Here is a 24630-nt window from a genome sequence, read left to right on the forward strand (position 1 = left end):
CCAACAATCGACAACTGCTGGCATGGGCAACACTTGTGGATTAGCCTTTTACAAGCAAAGCCAGATGGAATTATTTGCCAGTTGAGTGGTCAGGGGGAAACTAACGCTATCCAGGTCACAATAGAAGCAATAACATTGCTGGTTCCAATTTTGGGAGAGAGCCCGGGTGATAAAACTGTGCTTTTTCTTCTTCGAAGTTCCTCATGGTAGGAAACAAAAATTAAAAATTAATTATAGTTTCTTTATTTTACAAAGTGTTGTTTTTTTAGTTGCAAATATGATGGCAGATTTTGAGTAATTCCAGTGAGGAATTTGAACAGTTTAGTGCTGGAAATGAAAATGAAAGGTTTCAAGTTGATATCCTTCCATGGATGTAAGTAAAATTGTAACCAAGTCGAAAAAGTGGAACGTGGTGCTGCCTTATTTTAAGGGTCATCTTATCTGGAAAATATATGCTGGGCGGGGGGGTGGGGGGTGGGGTAGTATGTGTGAGTAAATTTTGACGCAGCCCGAAGGGATTTCTCCCCGTCCTCGACTTATATGCAAAGGGGGACGGAGAGGGGGGGTCGCTGATTGAATGAAGCGGCCTTGCTGTGGATGTGCTGTGTCTTGCGACACTGCTTCTGACCCAGGGCAGTGGGCAGGGTGCAGGGATGGCCCGTCATCCGGGAGGTGCTCAGATGAGAGGGAGGGTGGGAGGGGTGTGGAGTGTATTTAGGGATGAAATGGGTGGGAGTGTTTCTCTAGTCCTTTTCAGCAGATAAGTATGTAAGGTGGAGTAGTATAATATACAGGTACTCCTCGTTTAACGACCTACTCGGTTAACGACAACTCGGAGTAACGACGGGCTTTATGACATTCGTTTAACGTAAATCTCCCGAAGTTACGATGTCGTGTACGATAATTAAGTTGGCTGAGGCAAATTTGTATGATGTTATAAATGAACTTGTACGGTGGATATTACCTGTGAGGTAAAGTGTTCTGAAGCTTAGGTCTACATTACCATCCTGCAAGCTGAAAAAAATACCTGGGGTACAGTATATACTGGTAGTGGTAAATTTTTAGTTTCGACCAAGGGCGCAATATAGCAATAGCAAATTAATTATTAATTTTGTAAATTATAATGTATCAACGTAATATGCAATTTTGTGAGCGGAAATAAAAAAAAGGTGCTAAAACAAATTTCGTAAGTAACGAACTCATGTTGGACGAATGGTACACCGTGTTTGTTATGATAGATGCCGATGTCGAAGAAATGAAAGGATGATAAATTCGTCTAACCTAAACTAAACTAACCTAACCTGTGTTTGATAAATCATTACCTGCAAATTAAATGTCATCCGGCTCGTCCTCGTTGTCGTCGTTGTGAGAGACATTGGCAGACAAGATGGCGTCCCGATCCTATGCTACCGACTTCGTTCATTAGCATATTTTCTTGTAGCATGGTATTTTTTACTTTCATTTCCGCCCACAAAATTGCATATTACGTTGATACATTTTAATTTACAAAATTGATAATTAATTTTCTATTGCTATATTGCACCCATGGTCGAAACTAAAAAAATACCCCGGTATTCAATATGGAATGTCAGCATACGCGGATTTGGTCATATACGGTAATTTCAGGATCCTAACCACCGTAAATAAACAGTAAATAAAGTTTTAATGTACTGTATAAAAGAGGGAAAATACACGAAAATAAAGATACATGTATTGCGGGACATTGTATATACAGTACATGTACGTATATGTATACACTCGTCCTCGTTGTCGTCGTGGTGAGAGACGTTGGCAGATGACAAGATGGCGTCCCGATCCTATGCTACCGACTTCGTTCATTAGCATATTTTCTTGTAGCATGGTATTTTTTACTTTCATTTCCGCCCACAAAATTGCATATTACATTGATACATTTTAATTTACAAAATTAATAATTAATTTTCTATTGTTATATTGCGCCCATGGTCGAAACTAAAAAAAATACCCCGGTATTCAATATGGAATGTCAGCATACGCGGATTTGGTCATATACGGTAATTTCAGGAACCTAACCACCGTAAATAAACAGTAAATAAAGCTTTAATGTACTGTATAAAAGAGGGAAAATACACGAAAATAAAGATACATGTATTGCTGGATATTGTACATACAGTACATGTACGTATATGTATACACTTTCGCTTAACGACCAATTCAGTTAACGACGGCGCGCTGGTCCCAATTGTCGTCGTGGAGTGGTTGTATATACAGAGAGTTGGTATACAGTGAGGAATGAGGATAGAAGGCTTAAGTAACATGACCTGAGTGGAGTGACAGATGGCTGTTTGGTTCTAGTCCTGTGATAGTTGATAACAGTTTATTGACTGCTAAAGATGTGATACAACCAGGTGACCACTGGCCTTTAGTGGTGTTAAAATTAGGGAAATGTTTTATAAAAGAGGATTCTACAATTATTAGCAGACAGAGAATCCTATGAACATCTGATCAAAAACCCACTTAAGCATTCTGTGGCTGAATTCAATAAACAAGCCTGTAAGATCATAGGAGAAGAATTATTCAGTAAATTAAAAGTTATCAATCCTCATTTACCAGATTTTTACAGCCTCCCTAAAATTCATAAAGAAGGCACCCACCTTAGACCTATCATCTCCGATAGAAACTCTTGTCCTAGTAAGGCTTCAAAATGGCTTGCACAGATTTTATTATCCTTTGTAGGGAGCTTCTCTAAATCACACATCAAACATTCAGAAGATTTTGTGAGCAAAATCAAGTCATAACATTCCATGTGATAGCAAATGACTAAAATTCGATATAGTTTCGTTATTTACAAATGTAAATATTGAAGATGTTTTAAAGTTCTTAGAAAACAAGCTGCATCAATACCAAAATCAACTTTCCATACCAGTCATAAAAATCATAAGTTGACCCGGTTATGTGTTAGTACAATTTTTTTTTTCTTTCAAAGAAGATTATTTCATACAAAAACATGGATGCAGCATGGGATCTAATATTTCCCCAGTGCTAGCTAATTTGTGTATGAAATATTTCAAAAAAGTCTTCTTACCTGATATTAAACCTTCAGACATGTTCTGGTGTAGATATGTAGATGACATTTTTACAATATAGAATGACAAATGTTTTTTTTTTCAAAGATTTCCTCTCCAAACTTAACAAACTAGCACACAACATAGAATTTAAAGTTGAATGGGAAGTAGATGGAAAAACACCTTTCTTGGACATATTTGTCACTAGGTGTCCGGATCAATTGTCCTAAACAGTATACCGAAAACCCACACACACTGACAGCTATTTACACTTTTTCAGTTACCATGCAGATAAAATTAAATATAGTGTTGCTTCGGGACTCTTCCTAAGAGCTCTTAGGATTTGCAGCCCACAACATCTGGATACAGAGTTAGATTTAGCAGCCTACAACTATCAAAATTAGGGTATCCAAATTGGTTTTTATCAAAAGCACTCAGTAAGGCTAAAATCAGTTTTTACAGAACAAATCCTAACCCCACAAATAAGTACATATAGGATAACAAACGTATCATTTTACCATACAATGAATATATCAACACCACCTCTAAATTACTACCCAAAGATCAAATTAAATTCACTTTTAACTACCCCAATAGTTTGTTTAAAGAGGTAGTAAATGTCCACAAAAGAACTAAAGTGAATAAAAATCCAGGAGTTTATAAGATACCATGTCAAGTCTGTGAAGATGTATACTGGGGTCAAACAGGACATGACCTCAACACAAGAATTAAAGAATACAAAAATTCAGTGAAATCTTTCCAAGAAAACTCAGCGGTGTTCCTTCACACCTACCAAAAGGACCATCGAATTGATTGGGACAATTCAGCCATCCTTTTTAAATTTCGTAATTTCTGGAGGAAAATTGTAGTATTCTCATAAAACATTTCCCTAATTTTAATACCTCTAAAGGCCAGTAGTCACTTGATTGTATCACATCTTTAGCAGTCAATAAATTGTTATCAACTATCACAGGACCGGAACCAAACAGCCATCTGTCACTCCATTCAGGTCATGTTACTTCACCCTTTTATTCCTGTTCCTCAATGTATACCAACTCTGTATATTATACTGCCCCCACCTTATGTACTTATCTACTGAAGATGACCACAGAAAGTAGTCAAAATATACAAATTTATTTATTTCTAATGTTATTTCCTGAGAGTGGGAGACAACTCTTATTTTACTAATGCACTACATTACTCTTACATATATATATGTATATATATATATATTTATATATACATGTATATATATATATGTATATACACATATATATGTATATATATATATATACACACACACACACATATATATACTCAAGACTAATAGATACAGTGCAAGAAAGGGATAGATGGGCTGATTGTGCTTTCTTGGACTTACTAAAAGCTTTTGACAAGGTACCAAAAAAAAAAAAAAAAAAAAAAACTAGAACATATAGGAAGGATACAAGGAAAACTACTAAAATTGATGGAGGACTTCCTGATTGGTAGAAAGATGAGAGTAGTACTGGGAGAAAAATATTCAGGTTGGAAGGAGGTGATTAGTGGAGTTCTGCAAGGATCTGTATTGGCTCCAATAATGTTTGCTATTTATGTGAATGACATGGATGATGATATACAATGTTACATGAGCTTCTTTGCAGATGGCACTAAATTGTTAAGGAAAGTAAAAACTGAAACAGATTGTGAATCACTACAGGTAGACCTGAATAAGGTTTGGAAGTGGAATCAGAAATGGGAAGTTGACTGCAATATTAAGAGTTGTAGCGTAATGGAGTTTGGAAAAAGTAAAAATTGAATATCTTGACAATATAAAATTGGAACTAAGGGGGCAAAGAAAATGGGATCTGAAAAAGACTTGGGAGTAATTATCTCAAACAATTTGTCCTATGATAAATAAACAAAATTGTTGGAGAATCCTATAACTTGCTAAGATCAATAAAAGTGGCATTTACATATTTAGGTGAAGAAATTATTAAAAAAAAATATTAGTGACACTGATAAGGCCTAGACTAGAATATGTGGCGACATTGTGGTTACCCAGTACCAAAAAGAATATAAAGAAAATAGAATAGGAATAGTTAAGGATGTACATGTTCTAAGGGGAGAGAGTGGGGGAATATCAGATCATTTTCTGGTGGAAGGTAAATTGAGAGTGGAGAATAGGTGGAGAAAGAGGAAAATGGCAGAAGATAGGGAGGTATTTAGAGTGAACTGCTTAAATGAGAAAGAAAAGGAGAAGTAATATAAGAAGAAGCTGAGAGAGGAGTGGGAGGGAGTGAAGGATAGAGTAGAACTAGGAGTGGAGGAGGAATGGGGATGGTTCAAGGAGTAATAAGATGTGCAAAGATGGTGAACAAGGAGGGCGGGAGGAAATAGAAGGAAGGGTAATGAGTAGTGGGATGAGGAAACAAAGAAGGGTGTAGAAGAGAAGAAGCAGGCTTTCATAGATTGGCTACAAACTAGGACGAGGGAATTATATGTGAGGTACAAAGTAAAGAGAATGGAAGTTGAGCATAAGATATAGGAAGCAAAGAAGAGAGCAGATGTGAAATGGGGTAAGAGTATGACAGAAAATTTTGAAAGTAATAAAAATATGTTTTGGAAAGAAATTAAAAGAGGAAGAAGAGGTGAATCAAGTAGAGAAGAAAGGGTAAAAGGTGCTGATTGAGAGATGATAATGGAAGAGAAGGCAGTGAGAGGAAGGTGGGCAGGGTATTTTAGGGAGTTGCTAAATGTGGAGGAGGATAGGGAGGGAAAGGTAGTTGTAATGGGAAGCGCTAAGAAAATGAGAGTGATGAGTGAGAAAAATGGAGGAGAGATAAGGAAAGATGAAGTGAAAGCAGCTGTTAAGATGATGAGAGCAGGTAAGGCACCTGGGTTGGATGGATGCCATACAGAATGTCTGAAGAAAGGAGGTACAGTTATGGTGGACTGGCTGGTGAGGCTATTTAATGTTTGTTTAAGAAAGGGTAGAGTGCCAGAGGACTGGAGGAGTGCCTGTATAGTTCCACTTTACAAGGGAAAGGGGGACAAGTGTGAGTGTAGTAGTTTCAGAGGGGTCAGCTTCTTGAGTGTAGTTGGGAAGACTTATGGGAGGGTCTTGATTGAGAGGATTAGGAGAGGAACAGAGGGTGAGGAAAATTGTGGTTTTAGGACAGGTAGAGGTTGTGTAGATCAGATCTTTGTGGTAAGACAGATATGTGAGAAAGCTATAGGAAAAGGTAAGGATGTTTTTTGGGCTTTTATGGATTTGGAAAAGGCTTACAATAGGGTAGACAGGAAGGCACTATAGGAGGTATTGCAGATAGATGGGATAAGAGGAAAGCTGTTAAGAGCAGTCAAGAGTTTTTACAAGAGTAGTAGAGCTTGTGTTAGGATTAGAAATGGAAAGAGTGAATGGTTTAAAGTAAAGGTGGGACTTCGTCAGGGATGTGTTATGTCACCCTGGGTGTTCAATCTATACATGGATGGGGTGGTGCAAGAGGTGAATGCAAGGGTAGTGGGTCAGGGGTTGGAGATGGTTAAAGAAAATGGAGAAAAGTGGGAAATAAGCCAGTTGTTTGCTGATGACACTACACTTGTAGCAGGATCGGAGGAGGGATTGAGGAAGTTAGTGACAGAGTTTGAGAATGTGTGTGAAAGAAGGAAGCTGAAGATAAATGTGGGCAAAAGTAAGGTGATGAGATGTACAAGGGGAGAGAGTGACAGCAGGCTGGAAGTGAGCATAAGGGGAGAGAGACTGGAGGAAGTGGATAGTTTTAGATACTTAGGTGCAAATGTGGCAGGAAAGGGAGGAGTGGGGGTGGAGGTAGAATGTAGATTGAGAGAAGTGAGTAAATGCCTTGGTGGATTAAAAAGTGTAATGAGAAATAGATATCTGGGAATGGATGCTAAGAAGAGATTATATGAAGGAGTGATTGTGCCAACAGCATTGTACGGGGCAGAAACATGGAACATAAGAGAGGAAGAGAGAAGGATGCACATATATACATATATATATATATATGTGGGTGGGTGGGTGGGAAGAGGAAAGACTGGAGTCTTTTTCCGAGTTTTATTCTTGACTAGTTTAGCTACAAGCTTTTTCAAAAGAATATTACTATAGGTCTAAAAGTGGCGTATATATACGCATGCATACCTTTCCAGATTCTGGCCTTTCCCACACACTAAGTAGGATAATTAGACCTTTAGGCCTAGTCGTTATTAACGACACGGGAAAGAAAATCGGACACTTGGTTGGGAATAAGAACACAAAACCTTACAGTGACAACAGCATAGTTTACAAAATTCCCTGCAATGGATGTGACAATGCATACTTCGGTGAAACATACTGAGGACTGACAGACTTAAATAACACAAAGAGGACATTATATACCACTGTGAGACAAATGCCCTCATAAACCACGTAGACATAGAAGGACACTTACCAGATTGGGAGAAATCCACCATCTTGGCCCAAGGACTACACAAGAAACAAAGAAAAATCATCGAATCTCTACACATAGCTAATTACAACAACACAAACAAAAGGACAGGAGACTTAAAGTGGGCAAAAATCACATTCACTTATGCCCTCAGCAAGCGGAAAAACATCTGATCTGTACCATGCACCAGACCCCCGGACTAAATCTCACGTTTTCCTTGCCACATTTTTCGTTTTAGTTAAAAAAAATACATATTCTTGCATTATTTTTTCTTTTGCCATTATTCTTTTCTAATAATACTATTTTTCTTGCCAAATTATTATTGATTTTTGATTAATTTCCACTATCACTTAAATAATTCCTAAAAAATAACATATTAAACAATATAATTTCGAACTGTGGCGGTTAACTCAATCTTAGTCATTACGTTGTGTACCGTATTTGCCGGCATATACGACACACCCTTGCTTGAGATGCACCCCTAATTGACAAGGATATTTTGAGGGAAGAAATTAGAATGTTTCATCATACATTTATCGAAAGATTTGGATTAACAACAGTACAATCATACTAACAGAGGGTAAATCTACAACACTTTCTTATTCTGGAGGGCAGCTGAAGTGTCCGCCCAACAGCTTGACGCTATGTTCTCCTGCTTGGGTTGAGTGCTGAGTCCCTCCTGGTCCATTATGGATGGCAGCCCATTGTAGAGTGTCCCTCAAGTTCCTTCTGGACCTCCCTCTGAGAATGTGGGGGGGTGGGGGTGAGAACCGAAGAGGAGGGTTGAACTGTGCATGCGTGGCACAGGAGTGGTGACGAATTGACTGGTCCAGTTGACGGCTCTGGGAAGGGATGACCTCTCTTTCTCTCGCTATGGTCAAACTGTTGACCTGGGTCAGGTAACAGAGTGCGCTACAGCGGCTCCTCTCTCTTAGCCTGGGTTGGTCCACGTGGTACAGTTTACGTAGGGGGCAAAATGTTTCTCGCTTTCAACCTCCAGGCTGGTGGTTAACAAAGTTGCTCCCCTCTCGGTGCCCAACAACTGGTGAAATACCACTGTCAAGCCGTGGTCCCGTAGGCCATGCCTTATGAAAAAGATATAAACATCATAGCCTTGGTGTTTATCTTCTAGTAACTCCTGCCTCACAGCCACTAATCCTGACAAAAACTTATTCAGTGAGCCATGTAAGTGCAGGACCATGGGCAATAGCAGGAAATATTTGTTTTTGTGAGTGATACTACGCCTTACCAATGTAACTTTTTTTTTCTCTATAATATAATGCATGAAAATAGCTCTGACAAAGTGGTCTTAAGTAAGAGAGATTGTAAGCTGGATAGGTTGTAAGTCAACGACCATCTGTATTGGAAATGAGTACTAGCTCAAAAAGATCATTATTAAAGTATTAGAAAGTGAGCCAAAAAGGCAAAAGTAGTAGAAAAATCTAAAGATGTTAATATTCAGTAACCTGTCACCTGGCAGATATGAAAATAAGAATGTGGGGAAAATGGTCTAGATTACTGAAAAAATATATAGAAACCCAAATATGTCCAGGTTTAGAATATGAAGCTGTGGTAGTGTCCCCACATGAAGTGAAAGATACTAGCAAGATTGAAATAACACAGTAGTTACCAGAATGATTCCCAACCTTGCGGATAAATTTTATGAGAGGCTGGGCCATTGTCCCTGCCAGTCAATCCATCTGTTGCTCCATGTGTCTCTTGCAGAAGGCCCAAGGCCTCCAAGAATCCAGCAGCACCTCAGGTCGGGATTATAGATCACTTAGTGAAGAGATATTGTGTTGTCTCTGTATTTTAAGTGTGGGGCATAGTAGTGTAAAGTGCTCTGTGTGGTGGTTACATATGGGACAGTTTGAATCTGTAGCCAGGCCTATTCCATGTTGATAATGTCGTAATGTTGGATAATATCCAGAGTGCAGTCGTGCTAGTGTGATTCTTGTTTGGTGTAGGAAGGTTTTCTCTGTGGAACTCATATCTGGGGGTTGTATTATTCAGTTTGGTGGTATTTTTTGAAGGGGTTGATTAATTATCTGGGTATGAATGAGTTTCTGTGTGGATTTTTTGTGTGGTTTGGGTGGTAGGTTGTAGATATTTGAGTAATATGTATCTGGTGTAGTATTTTTTATGTTCTGGAGTGGTGCTTGTTAGATGTAGTGTGAAGAGTATGTGTTGTTCAGGGTTTTGGCTTAGAATTATGTTACTGTCATTTTCATATGATGTTCTATTGGAATGGTTTTGGTTTCTGTATGCAGGTGTCCTATAGGGGTAGTTTTGGTGCATCCTTAGTACTCCATTTTGTAGAATTTGTAAGTTGTTTATGCTTGATTTGCTGATTGTTGGAAACCATGCCATGGAGACTCCACTATGATAGTTATGATAGCTGTGCTTTACAATCTTTGAAGGCTCAAAGAGAGAAGGGCTTGATTATGGCATGCAGGTGATAGAAGGATGTGGAAGATTAGACAGGGAAGATATTGTGCTTTGGGATAGGCAGGGTTGAATTTACCCACTTTTGAGCCCTAGGCCAAACTCATCAGTGTGTCCCTAACTTGATAGAAATATAGCATGTTTCAGTATCAAAAATATATATGTGTATATATGTATATATATATATATATATATATATATATATGTATATATATATATATGTATATATATATGTATATATATATATATATATATATGTATATATATGTATATATATGTATATATATGTATATATATATATATATATATATATATTTATATATATATGTATGTATATATATATATATATATATCTTTTCAATCACAATTCACCTTTAATTCCATGGTATTGCAGTCAAGACTGATGAGGAGCTTGAAGGAAGCATATATTGGAAATTGAAACATGGTCGAGCTGAGGACTCAAACTCAGCTTGGACTTGACAAAGTGCTAGTGACTTAACCCATTGTACAATAGGTTTTAAGTCACTGACACTTTGTCATTTCCGAGCTGAGTCCAAGTCCTCAGCTCATCCATGTTTCAATTTCCAATATATGCTTCGTTTGAGCTCCTCATCAGTCTCGACTGCGATGGCATGGAATTAAAAGTGAATTATGGTTGAAAAGATGTTAATCTGTTCACTGGGAGCCATTCAGTGTATGTATATGTTTATATATATATATATATATATATATATATATATATATATATATATATATATATATATATACATTTTCTATTAAAAATCACTGCATACTCTGTGTTGGGGATCTTCTTAAGACTTTCTATTTTCCTGAGTATTTTCTTCTCTGAAGCAGGGAGAGAAAATATCACATTTCCGAACGAGTCCATGTTTGGAAATAAAAATCAACATTTAACGATGTTTCGCCTATACATTAGGCATCTTCTGGTAAATTTATTGAAGAATCTTATTACAAGAATATAAATACAGAAAAATACAGAAAAAGAGACATAAAGGAGAGGTCAATTGGTAACACGCGTCATGTTACACACAAGTTGAGACCTATCATCTCACAAATACCCACACCTACATACCATTTAGCAAAACAACTAAATGAACTGATCACCCCATACATCCCCACCTTCCACAGTCTCCGCTCTACGGATGAATTTGTTGAATTTCTTAAAAATTCTAACCCCCAAGGAATGCTTGCATCTCTGGACGTGGAAAGTCTTTTTACGAATGTCCCTGTAGAAGAGACAATTGAGATAATTTTACATGACGTTTTCCACCATGTCAGTTTGCCCCCTCCAAAAATCCCTCGTCACGTCTTGCAGAAAATGTTACAGATATGTACCCAAGAAGTACCTTTTAGATGCCCATCAGGCAGAATTTATTGCCAGTTAGATGGTGTGAGTATGGGAAGTCCTCTAGGAGTCTTATTTGCACAGACTTATATGTGCCATATCGAAAATCACGTCCTCAATACTTTAAACATTAAACCTAAATTGTATCTAAGATACATAGATGACATTTTTGTAGATGTAGAAGGAGAAAAACACCTTGATGACATAAAAAACAAAATGGAAGAACATTCTTGTCTACGCTTTACGGTGAAAAGGAGCGTCAACAATAAAATTCCTTTTCTAGACGTTTGGGTAGATGGTACAAAAGGCATTTTCACCACAACTGTCTATAGAAAACCAACTAATTCTGGAAGATGTCTAAACGGTTCTAGTGAATGTCCCTCCAAATATAAGATGAGCGTAATACGTGCCTATGTCACAAGAGCCTTTAAAATTTGTTCCAGTTGGCAATTACTACACCAAGAACTTGTTAGAGTCAAGCAAATTTTAACAAACAATGGCTTTGCAATGAGGGACATCGATAAGGAAATTAAAAGTAATATGGAGAAAGCCAACACCAAGAATAAAGAGTTAGAGAATAAGAAAAATAATATAAACATTTATTATCAAAATACAATGTCATCAGCGTACAAAAAAGATGAAAAAGCTTTAAAAGACATTATCCACAAAAATTGTAAGCCTAGAAAAGAAGAGGACAAAATAAACCTTATAATCTTTTACCGTAACCCTAGAACATCATCGCTGGTGATGAAAAATAACATGACAGCTACCACGGATAAACTCAAGAAAAATAATGTGGTATACAAATACTCTTGTGATTTATACAAAGACGGTGTGCTTTGCCAAGAAGAGTATATAGGCCATACCACACAAACTTTAACTCAGAGGCTCACACAACATATGCAAAATGGCGCGATAAAAACCCACGTGACAAAATCCCACAATACCAGCATTACACGGGACCAGCTAAATAAAAGCACCTCAATTTTGGTTAAGGATACTAACAGAAAGAAACTGAAATGTTTAGAGGCTGTTTTTATTAGAGACCATATGCCATTGATAAATATTCAACAAAATATGTGTGGCACTTTAGAACTCTTCGGAGCATCCCGCGTCACCAACAGAACATGACGCGTGTTACCAATTGACCTCTCCTTTATGTCTCTTTTTCTGTATTTTTCTGTATTTATATTCTTGTAAAAAGATTCTTCAATAAATTTACCAGAAGATGCCTAATGTATAGGCGAAACGTCGTTAAATGTTGATTTTTATTTCCAAACATGGACTCGTTTGGAAATGTGATATTTTCTCTCCCTGCTTCAGAGAAGAAAATACTCAGAAAAATAGAAAGTCTTAAGAAGAAGATCACCAACGCAGAGTATGCAGTGATTTTTAATAGAAAATGTATTAATGAAAACCTGCTCCCTAAGTTCACTATCCTATCTGATTTTGCTAGTATGTCTTCTGTTACCAATTGTGGTCTTTGTTTTATCTCTAGAGGTCAATTTCTTTTTTTAGAATATTGTCCTATTCTATATACTTCTATTTTTTTCTACTTGGTCATCGTCTTGTACTGTATTTCCTTTAGAATTGTTTTTATTTCTTTTTCTGGTATTTCTCTCAAGTACCTAACCAGACCATTTTTTTTAATCCACACACTATAATATACTTTTTTTCTATACACTGTATCTTTGACCCAATTTGCATTTTCTTTGATTACTTGAATAAGTGTGTCCTTTGCATTTTCCTGTATGTGTTGTTGTACTATTTCTTTAAATGCTATCTCTTCATTTTCTCTGTTTTCATTTCATTTATTAATCTGCAAATTTTCCTCGCCTAAATTTTCTTCAGTTCTTTCAGACATTTCCTGTATTTTGTGATTTACCTCTTTTTTTTTTTTTTTTTTTTTTAATTCTCACTATTGGTAGTAATGTTTTTCATCTTTTCATTTTCACATTTAACCTAAATTCTTTTTTTAATTCGCTTAGCTCATTATTTGTTTCAGAATTCTTTGTCTTTAGTTTACATACCTCTCTATTTACTTCGAAATAGTCTTTCCTTAAATTCACAATCTCTTTCCTTAATTCCATGAATTCTTTCTCCCATGAGTTCCTATTAAAACTCATCTCCCTTCCTATGTCTTTGATTTGACTCAAATTTCTTCTTTTGTACTTACCAAAACTAGAAAAAGGGTTATAGTTGTACAATCTAATAAGCCCTCTTGGGGTTTCAAAGCTTCTATTTATATTTAGTTCTAATAGAGTGCCTCCAGAGGGCTCTGCCTTTGTGTCAACATTCAACTCAAACTTGTTTCTGTTTTCTCTTAATCCGCCTTGGTTCCCTTGCATTTTCTCATGACACCTTTAACACTGCACAGAGATAATTTTGGACAACCACAAGTGCTCCCCCTCCCACTCAATACAACCCAGGCCTCTTGCTTTCCTTGCACTATTGAGAATTTTCATCTTATTTGGCAGCCTATGGAACTCTAGTTGACAGCTGTTGACAGCTTGGTGGTTTGTTCGTGTGTGTGGTTCTCTTCCAGTAAAACTACTGTCTCCACTTAAATTCATTCATCTACTCCTTTCTTGCACTATGTCTATTAATCTTGAATAGAAACATATTAAGTTTGTGGTACATGATCTTCCTTGTCTGAACCCAAATTGTCTTGGGTTTATTATATTGTTGTCTTCCAGGTGTTTTACCCATCTATTCTTGGTGATTTTCCCACAAATTTTGGCTATAGTGCTTGTTAGTGAGACGCCTATAGTTAGTTGGTTCTTCCTTGTTTCCTCCTTTATATATTGGTACAATAATAGCATTTTTCCAGTCTTTTGGTATTTTTCCTTCTTTAAGTGAGCAACTTGTATTTTGTCCGTTAGTTCTTTTTTGCATTCTTTTAGAATCCAATTTGCACTTCCATCTGGGCCATGTGATTTCCTGATGTCAAGGTTTGATAGATGTTCCATTATTTCTTTTTGTGTTATTATTATCTCTCTCATGGGGAGAGATCGCCTTTCATTTCCTTCGTCCCAACATTGTGCTTTCTCTCTAGTGAAAACAGATTTGAAGTGATAATTCATGACTTTGGCCATTTCTAATTCTTCTGTGTATTCTATATTCCCTTGGCCTAGTTTCACCATTTCCTGTTTGTTTTTAAGTTTACCATTCATGTATCAATAGAATAGCTTGAGTTACTCTTTTCATTTATGTATAACATCCTTTTCATGGTTCCTTTTTTCCTCTCTTCTCACTTTAACATACTCATTTCTATAGTTTATATAAACTTGCCGTTTTCCATTTTTTTTTTCTTTTCTCCATCTTTTCCAAGCTCTGTCCCTTATATCTTTTGCCTCACTGCATCTTTTGTTGAACCAGCATTTAATGTACACTCTAGCTTCTGTCTTGGTATGTACCTATTCACCCCTTCATTGTAATTATCCATCAAGGTAACCCATTTCACTTCCACTTTTGTCTCTTCCATGGAAAATCTTTCCCTGTTTGCATTCTGGAAGAATTCCTTTAGTTTTCCAAAGTCCATTTTGTTGTACATCAATCTTCCTTTCCTATGCTTTTCATTTCTATGTATATTTCTTCCTTTAGTTCAGTCTCAATGAGTATTTGGTCACTCTTTCCAAATGGTGTCTTGTATTGGATTTTATTCACAATTTCAAGTTCTGTTGTAAATATTAAATCTAAGTCTCGATGGCTCCTTGTTATTTCTGTATCTGGTGTTTTTACTGACCCACTGAGTCATTGTATATTCCATGGTCATGTCCAGTTGTACCTTACCCCACAAGTCTTCTCGTCTCACTGTCATGTTCTCTCAACAAATTTCTTTGCAATTTGAAGTCCCCCATAATTACCAGATTACCCCCGCCCATTAGTATCTCATTTAATGATTGCCTTGTATCTTCTAACATTTATCATATGCTCATTCTCTCCAAGCGTTCATTTGTGGGGGCATTTAAGTCACCACAAACTTTCTACTTTTCATGTTCTTGTCTTTGATTTTTATCATGATCAGTTTAACGTTACCTTTGCCCCCCGCAATTTTCATCACATTCAAGTTTTTCTTGGCCAAGAACATGATTCCTCCTCCCTGTTTCTTGTCTATATGCATATGTGTGTTTATATATATATATATATATATATATATATATATATATATATATATATATATATATACATATTGTGTGTGTGTGTGTGTATTTTTACTATACAATATAATTTTTGTGTGATCAAAACATGTTCCATTGTATTATGAAATGTTTCAGGTATGGTATTGTGTTTAAGCTGTTCGGAAGTGATGGACAGCAGACATTGCTGGATACTCGACAGGAAGAACGAAGCAATTGGATGATCTTTGTGAGACCAGCAGAGAAAAAGCTAGAACAGAACTTAGTTGCTTTCCAGTACAAAGGAGATGTCTATTTTGCAACCATCAAAGTAAGTAGATTTTAAACATGGGGGATGATTGAAGTCCATAGGAACCCCTAAAGTACCATGGCTACAATGTATGGACACTTTATTAACAATTTTGAACTAAGGGAACCCCTGGTAGAAAAGGTTATTTTCTTGATTACTAAAGATGAATCAGGTTAAGGTCAGCTGTGCAGTAGAACAAAAGAGTGATATTGTTAGAGATAAGGTGGCAATGAAGTGCAAAGGGTGGGATGTGGAGTTTTATTCCAGTCCAGAAATTTTGACCCTTAAGGTGTTTTAGGCCACTGAAGAAGACCTAAGGGTCAAAACAGTCAATCTGTTGCCCTAGATCTCTCTTGCAGAAGACCCGCGGTCTCCAAGAAACCATCAACAGCCTCCAGATGGGACCATAAATCAGTCACAAAAGAAATGTGTTGTCTAGGGATTGGAGTATGAGATGTTCTGTATCTTCTGTGCGATGGTTGCACCTGGGGCTGTTTGAATCTATGGATGGTACTATTTAAAGATGGATGGTGTCCTGTTAAACCAGCACTTAATATACACCTTTTCCTGTTTTTGTCTTGGAACATATTTATCCACCCCTTCATTATAGATTTCCATGAGGATCTTCCATTTTTCTTCCACTTATGTCTCTTTATTGTAGAATTTTTCCCAACTCACCTCTTGAATTTTTTTCTTGAGTTTCACAAGGTCTGTTTTACTATATACCAGTGTCTCTTCTGTATTTCTGATTTCTCTCCATATATATTTCCTCCTATAGTTCTAGCTCACTGTGGTCACTCTTTCCAATTGGTGTCTTGTATTCAATTTTATCCACAGTTTCAGATACTGATGTAAAGAATAATTCTAGTCTTGATGGTTCTTCATTATTTCTATATCTGGTATTTCCCTTTACCCATTGTGTCATTGTATATTCCATAGTCATGTTAAGTAATACATTTCTCCATAATTCTTCTCCACATTTCACTGTCTTCTAACAGATTTCTTTGCAGTTAAAATCTCCCATAAGTACCACATTTCCTCCATCTTTCAACACCCCACTTAATGAAATCCTTGTATCTTCAAATGTTTTAGAGTAATCACTCTCCAAGAACCCATTTTTGGGGGCACATGAATCACTTCAAATATGCTTTTTTCATGTCATTACCTTCGGCTCTTATTGTGATAATTTCCACACAGTTCCCTCCATTTGTTACATTTGTCACATCTAAATTTTTCTTAGCCAAGAACATGACTCCACCCTGTTTTTCCTGTCTATTTCCAAGCCTGTGATTACATAATCCATTTCTAACACTGTTAGGTGATAGTGGACTCCATGGTTTTGTCTCTACAATTCCCATTACATTGACAAGTAATCATTAAGTTCATTTAATCCTGAAATTAATCCATGTATACTATAAACCACTTTTAATTTTTTGCACTCTCCATCTCATTCTTTGTTCCTTTTGTTTGCTTTTCTAGAACATACCATTTTCTCAGTCTCATGTCTAACACTCTCCAAAAGAACTTCTTTTTCTCTGTTTCGGTTCTTTTCTTGTTTTTTCTTTAGCTTCGTTTTTAAGTGTGTTCTCTCTCTTCTATGTGGCATTTTATCAAAAGTTTTTTGTAGATCTAGGAAAGCACAATCAGCCCATCCCTTTCCTGTATTATATCTAATAGTCTTAAGTAAAAACAGATCAGATTTGTTGCACAATCATCCCTGTCTGAATTGGGTTTAATATGTTGTTTTCCAGATGTTTTGTCCATCTATTTGTTTATCATTTTTTCACAAATTTTGATTATGGTACTTGTAAGGGAAACTGTTCTGTCACATGCTAGGTCTTGTATTTGAGTTGGTACATCAAATCATAAGCTGTGACTTGAGTAGTTCCTGCAATCTAGGTCCCAGTATGACACTTAGCCTCTTATGATCAATTTAAATTCACTGGATAAGAAAAAAAATAGTAGAGTGCAAGCACTAAATTTAATATGTGAATTCAATTACAATATGCCTTGTACTTACAATAAAGTCAGTGTGAACAGAGTATGAATGTGGTAATCAGGAGGACTCAGAAGTGCCCGCGCAACTTTTTTATACTACAGTTGTACAACACCAGTACTGTGGCACAGGTGCCAATGTATGCCAATGTAACCTATCATATTTCTATTTACCCAACTCCACACATTGTACCCATATCTTTATTTTTGTGTGAAGAGGGCTTACAATATAGTCACTAATACTTATCTAAAACATATAAGTAAAGGGGCATAAAAGTGAGGGTCCTACTTTGATTCGTCACTCGATTCATGTGCCCTCTGACCTCAGAAGACAGGAGGCCCTGATTTTGTAGTCCTCTGCTGCCGGCTTCCAAGCCCTCCATGTCATCTGTGTGTGCCATGCCTGCATCCATTGTCAATAACATGTCATGTAACATGACATATATCCCCCTTCACTGGAGAAAATTTTTTAGACTTGTGAAACAAAGCCTGAACATTTTGTGGGGTATGATCTAAGTATTCAATATATTCCAGGAAAATCAAATGTGATAGCCGATACATTTGGGTCGGGTTGGGTGTGTATTTACCTTGTTGTATTTTATGGGAAGAGAGCTATGCTTGTAGTGACCCACTTTTGTATCTTTCAGCATCTAGTTTGATCTTAAATTCTTGTATAGTTTTTGCACTCACCGTTTCCTCATTCAGTTTGTTCCAGATATCTATCGCTCTGTGTGAGAAGCTATTCTTTTTCAGATCTCTTCTGTATCTATCCTTTTTAAGTTTCTTTTTGTGTCCTCTTGTTTTTGTCCTCTTCCCCCTTGTAAGGGGGAAGAGCCCCTTAGTATATTTGTATTTATGTGTGTGTGTATATATATATATATATATATATATATTTTTTTTTTCAACCACAAATCACTTTTAATTCCATACCATCGCAATCCAGACTGAGAGTTGTTCGAAGGAGGCATCCGTTGGAAATTGAAATGTGGACAAGCTGAAGATTCGAACCCAGCTAACCTGTAACAAAGTTACAGTGATGTAAACCAATACAGTATCGAGAGATTGGTTTACGTCACTGTAACTTTGTTACGGGTTAGCTGGGTTCGAATCCTCGCATTGTCCACATTTCAATTTCCAACGGATGCCTCCTTTGAGCGACTCTCAGTCTCGATTGCGATGGCATGGAATTAAAAGTTATTTGTGGTTGAAAAAGATATTAATTGATCACTGGGAATCATTCATTGTGTATGTATATATATGTATGTATATATATATATATCCATTGAAATTTATGAAAGCTGTTAAGGCTGGTTTGGATGGGTGTCAGGAGTGTCTGACAAAGGGAAAAACAGTTATAGTTGATTGTCTAGTGAGGTTATTTAATGTGTGCCTTAGGACTGGAAGAGTGCATATATAGTTCAGCTTTAAAAAAAAAAAAAAGGGGGAGGAATAGGGAATGCAGTAGAGGGATTAGTTTGATAAATATAGTTGAAAATGGATATAGGAGGGATTTAATAGAGAGGATTAGGAAAGGAATAGAGTAATTGTTGAGGAACACCATGGGTTTAGGAAAGATAGGAGGTGCACAAATAAAAATTTTGTGATAAGGCAGTTTTGTGAGACTTTTTGGCAAAAGGGAAAGGGTGTTTTTTGGGCCTTTATGGATTTAGAAAAGGTTTTTGACAAGGTAGATAAAAATGTATTGTGGGAGGTATCACAGATATCTTGAATAGAGGGAAAGTTGTTAAGGGCAGAGAATAGCTTTTACATGAGTAGAGAATGTGTTAGGGTTAGATTAGAGTGGTTTAAGGGAGTGTTGCATCACTTTATAGAGTAGGTGAAATTAAATTTTCAAATATGTGTTTAATGAACTTAGGTATAATTACCCCTTACAATAGTGTATAATTCCTAAGGGTATTGTGTTCCTCCCATGTATATATAAAGCATAGTGAAGATATAGTGAAGCTCTAATTACTTAATGGAAAATCCTTCCACATCATATACCTTAGTATGAAATGAAATCTTAGAGTCTGGGGAACAAAAATTATTGAATACATTTGATCAAACTAATACCTCTGATTTTTTTTATTAATTTGTTTACAACAGAAGGAACAAAAACATAAACTTTACAGGATGGGGAATTTAGATTTTTGCGACCATTTTTTATGACCCTTTGTTTGATGGTTGCGATGTATAGCAAATCTCCAATTTCCTCTTGCTGATGAAGGGTGAGGTGAGCATGAGTGGTGTGGCGTGGGTGGAGGAGGTGTAAGGTGGGCATGGCTAGTAGATGCTTGTGAAGTGCTAGGTGTAGCTGTGATATTTTTCTCCTCTTTCTATTTCCTTCATGTTTCTCTGTCAGGCACTCACGGGCCCTCTCTATGTTCTGCCGCTTCACTCTCTTGTTTCTTGTTAATTTTCCCATGATCACAGCGACAATACAGGGTGAGGAATCAAAATTGTGGTGTATGGTGAGAGCGCCAGGACTAACGGTCACCTTTCTTTGACCTTTTGAAGAGTACTGATGCCCTATCCACGGTCTTTGTGGGGTATGCTGGTGGGAGGAGTTGCTAAATATCTCCATAAACACAATTCTGGAGCAAAAAATGAAATAGCTATAGAAATGCTGACACTATTTCAATATACAGAATGTTTTTAATGCAATGGGGTTGCCAGAGGTTGCCAATATTTTATCTATTTTATTCTGTATCAGAGGAGAAAGGTTAGAGGAATTGGGGTTGAATTTAGCAGAGAATGGAGGAATGGGGTGGAGGTAAATTGTAGAATGAGGGAAGTAAATGACTTTGAGAAATTAAAAATGCCATTAGAAATAGGTATCTAAGGATTGATGCAAATAGAAGACTGTGTGAAGGGTAATTGTGCCTACAATACTGATTGGATTGATTTAATCAGAGACTAGGAATTTAATGGAAGGAGAGAGGAAAAATTTAAATGTGTTTGAGAAATGTGGTGGGTGTTATGATGATGGATAAGGATGAGAGATAAGGAGGTGAGATGAAAAAGGAGCTGGCAGATAGGGCAGATGAAAGACTACTGGGATGGTTTGAACACATGGACAGAATTAATGAAAAAGGACTATCAAAATGAGTGTGGAAAGCAGAGGTGGATGGAGTGAATCTGAGGAGTAGACCAAGAATGAAATGGAGGGATGAGGTGAAAGGGGCTTTGAGTAAAGGAGGAATGTCTTTTGTGCAGGGAAGGTGCGGGAAGAGATAAGTGCAGGTGGAAAATGAATTGATGGAGCCATAAAAGATTTCTACTTGTAATATCAATTTCTGCATGAGGGGATGAGAAGGGAGAGTTATCATGTAATTGAAGTAGCTAAGCCTGCTGTGGATGTGCTGTGTCTTGCTGCATTGCTTCTGACCTCGGCATTGGGTAGGGGGCAGAAATGACCCTTCATTCACAAGGGGCTAAGAGAAAAAGGAAATGATTGATGGGTGATGCATATATTAGTTGGCTACTCCCTTGTAAGAAGAATGAAGTATTTTGGTATATAGATAAATAATGTGTTCATTCATTGTGATACACTCAATGTACATATATGCACCGAAATATTTTTAATGCAAAAAGACTATTGATTGAGAAGCTTTTCTTTTGCAACAGGAAGTACCAGAAAGATGTGAGTTGAAGGTCTGGTTTTCAAGGGATTATGCTGAGAGGATGGGAACACGAGTCTTAGCAGGTAAGGTGAAATTTTTCATTTATTTTCTCTTTATATGAAGTTAGTAAGTGCTTTCCTTCATGGTAGTTCTTTAGTTTGCATTGTTTCTTATTATATTAATATGTGTTATAATTTTTTTGTGATTAAATAGTAAAGCTCCTTTAGTGCTGGATAATCATGTGATCATACATTATAATTTGTTTAAACATTGTTATGATTTATTGTGAAATATTAGTAACATGATGTCTTCATAAAGGAGCCCTGAATATGTCTGATAACTTGCAATCTTTACACATAAAAGATCAGAGTTCAAGTACTGGGGTGAACACAAAAAATAGGTGCAAGTAGTAAGACACAAAAATTGTGCAAGTAATCACAAGAGGCAACTGTTGTGTAATTGGTAAGCATGCCTATCTGGCAAGTGGGATGTCCTGGGTCAGATCCTCTGGCAGTGATAGCTTTTCAGTGATGCTCCCTACCTCAGCATGGTGCAGTGAGTAGGATGTCATAGTGGTGTATATACCTAGACTGGCCCATAATAGGCAGGGCCCTAGTTAGGGGGGTGGGGTATGTGGAGGTGGTCACTGGAGGTGACCATGGTGTAATTGGTAAGCATGTATACCTAGCAAGCAGAAGGTCCCCAGTTTCATCCCCAGGCAGTGCCAGCTTTTCATTCAAGCTGCCAGTCTCCTTAACATACACATTAAACCCTTCCATACGGTGATGCCTACGTAGGCGTCATGAGGAGCAAGTGGGTATGCAAGGATGCCGACGTCGGCGTCTTGATTATATTTATTGTAGTCATACCTGCATGACCCCCATACTCTGTAAACTGGCTTCATCATATTTTCTATGGTTATCAAAATTCACGAGTGAAAGAGAACGAGTGATAGAGCAGTGACTTTATTTTTTATAATGTGAGTATTATGATGCAACATTGCACGTCTGGCAGCTAATGCTGCCAGACGTGCGATGTGGCCCGTATTGAAGGGGTTAAAATGGCTTTTCGCTATTTGTATGAAGAGATGATGAAAAAACTTGCATAAACCCTAATCTGTCCAAGACTAGAATATCAGTGGTATGGTCCCCTTAAAGTAAAAGATATAAGCAAGATCAAGAGAATACAAAGGGTAGCAATGAAACTGGTTCCCAGCCTGACAGATAAATCAAATGAGGAGAGACCCAAAGCATTAGCTGTGCCAATGTTGAAGAGGTGATATGATTATACTATTCAGGTCGCTGAAGTGGATTACATTGACAAAAGAGATTAGGAATGGGAGGGCTTTGAGAAGTCATAAGAACAAATTTAGAAAGACCAAATGTCTAAAGGGTGTGAAGATGTACAAATTTCCATACTGATGCATAAATACTTGGAATAGCTTAGGTGATATAGCCCAAACTGGAACAATACATGAATTCCAATCTATAATAATTAGAAAATAAGGATATTTGTATAGTCCAAGTTTGAACTGTACATGAATTTGAAGCTAGGAGTGTAAGAGACAAACCCCACTGAGCATTGCCTCTTCCCTTTATATTACAGTCAGGTAAATACACACATGCACACACAGTACCAAAAAGAATATTAAGAAACTAGAAAGATTACAAAGAGCGACAACCAAACTAGCACCGACTCTCGCCGAACTAACGTATGAGCAAAGACTATCCAAACTGAACCTACCAACTCTGGAACAAAGAAGAGAAAGAGGAGATTTGCTGGCTATCTACAGAATAATGAAAGGAATGGAAGTTTTAGACAGGAACGACCTGTTAGTGTGGGACAACGGTAAAACAAGAGGACATGGAAAAAAACTGAAAAAAGATAGTTATAGAAAAAAACTTGAAAAGGAACAGTTTCCCACACTGAGCGATTAATACATGGAACAAATTAGACAACAAAACAGTATGTGCAAACACTATACAAGATTTTAAGATAAAACTTGATGCAGAGAGATACAAAGACGGGTCACCACGAGCATTGCTCCCCTCCTGTATATTACAACTAGGTAAATGCAAGAGAAGGTGGATTTTTAGGTAGAGGTGTGGAGTTTGATAGAGAACCTAGGTACAAAAATATTTTAAGAAATAGGGATATTACTGATTTGATGGATGGGCATAGAATTGAAAAGTGAGTACAGGGCAATGCACAAAGAAATAACTCAAAAGAGCTAATGACGAGACCAACAAGGTGCTTGATGATCTGAAAAAATAATTAAATATGATAAAAAATGAGAATGGAAGAATGATAAATGAAGACAAAAACAAAAATGAGGCCTTAAAAAAAGAAGTGAAAGAACAAATACAAGTGGTGACTGAGAAGTAGGAGAAATGATCAAGGAAACTGATATCCAAGAAACAAAAAAAAAATGATGGAAAGTGGAACAAGAAAATCAAAAGTTAACCTTTAAGGAAATAGTGCAAGTGGAAGAAAATGCCAAAGAAATGGCAATCAAAGTAATTAAGGAAAAAGAAAATTGGGTCAGACACATAGTGGATTAAAAAAAGTGGATTGTAGTTTATGGTATTAAAGAAAAACATAATGTGCCTAGATATAAAAAAGAAAAAGATGAGAAAATAATTGCTAAAACAATTCTGAAGGAGATACAAGAAGAGGGACAGGATATGGACAATGAGATTGAGGAAGTGCATAGAATAGGAAAATACTCTAAATAAAAACAATAGAGGCCACTAAAATTCAAAGTAAGGTCTCAAATGATAGCAGAAGTACTATCAAAAACAACAAAGCTAGCAAGCAGTGAAAATTACAAAAATGATTGGATAAAAAAAAGAAATGAGTGATGAGGAAAAAAGACACTTAAAAGTGAAGCAAATGAAGAAAGAGCAGAGACTGAAAAGATTTTTTTTTTTTTTTTTTTTTTCTTTTTTTGAGAGTGGTGGACCTGAGGCTGAGAAAATTATATATATATATATATATATATATATATATAATATATATATATATATGGGGTGAAAGTGGCAGTAGACTGGAAGTGAGCATTAAGGGAGAGCGACTGGAGGAAGTGGATAGTTTTAGATACTTGCGTGCAAATGTGGCAGGAAAAGGTGGAGTGAAGGTGGAGATAGAATATAGATTGAGAGAAGTGAGTAAATGCCTTGGTGGATTGAAGAGTGTAATGAGGAATAGACATTTGGGAATGGATGCCAAGAGGAGACTGTATGAAGGAGTGATTGCACCAACAGCACTGTATGGGGCAGAAACATGGAACATAAGAGAGGAAG

The 24630-nt window shown here is 36.8% G+C and overlaps 1 protein-coding gene across 5 annotated transcripts in view; it reads left to right on the forward strand.

The window, feature by feature from the left end:
* LOC143023793 (uncharacterized) overlaps positions 1–24630 on the forward strand; it is a 174226-nt gene that overhangs the window by 138596 nt on the left and 11000 nt on the right. For all 5 annotated transcript variants that reach the window (XM_076182411.1, XM_076182413.1, XM_076182414.1 and 2 more), the window contains 2 exons: positions 15560–15731; positions 21333–21411. In XM_076182411.1, the coding sequence (XP_076038526.1) occupies positions 15560–15731; positions 21333–21411 (251 nt within the window). The remainder of the gene's footprint in view (positions 1–15559; positions 15732–21332; positions 21412–24630) is intronic.

The sequence above is a fragment of the Oratosquilla oratoria genome, unplaced genomic scaffold (assembly GCF_046742065.1).
Source record: "Oratosquilla oratoria isolate Oo_2021 unplaced genomic scaffold, ASM4674206v1 SCAFFOLD61, whole genome shotgun sequence".
In the NCBI taxonomy this organism is placed as follows: Eukaryota; Metazoa; Arthropoda; class Malacostraca; order Stomatopoda; family Squillidae; genus Oratosquilla; species Oratosquilla oratoria.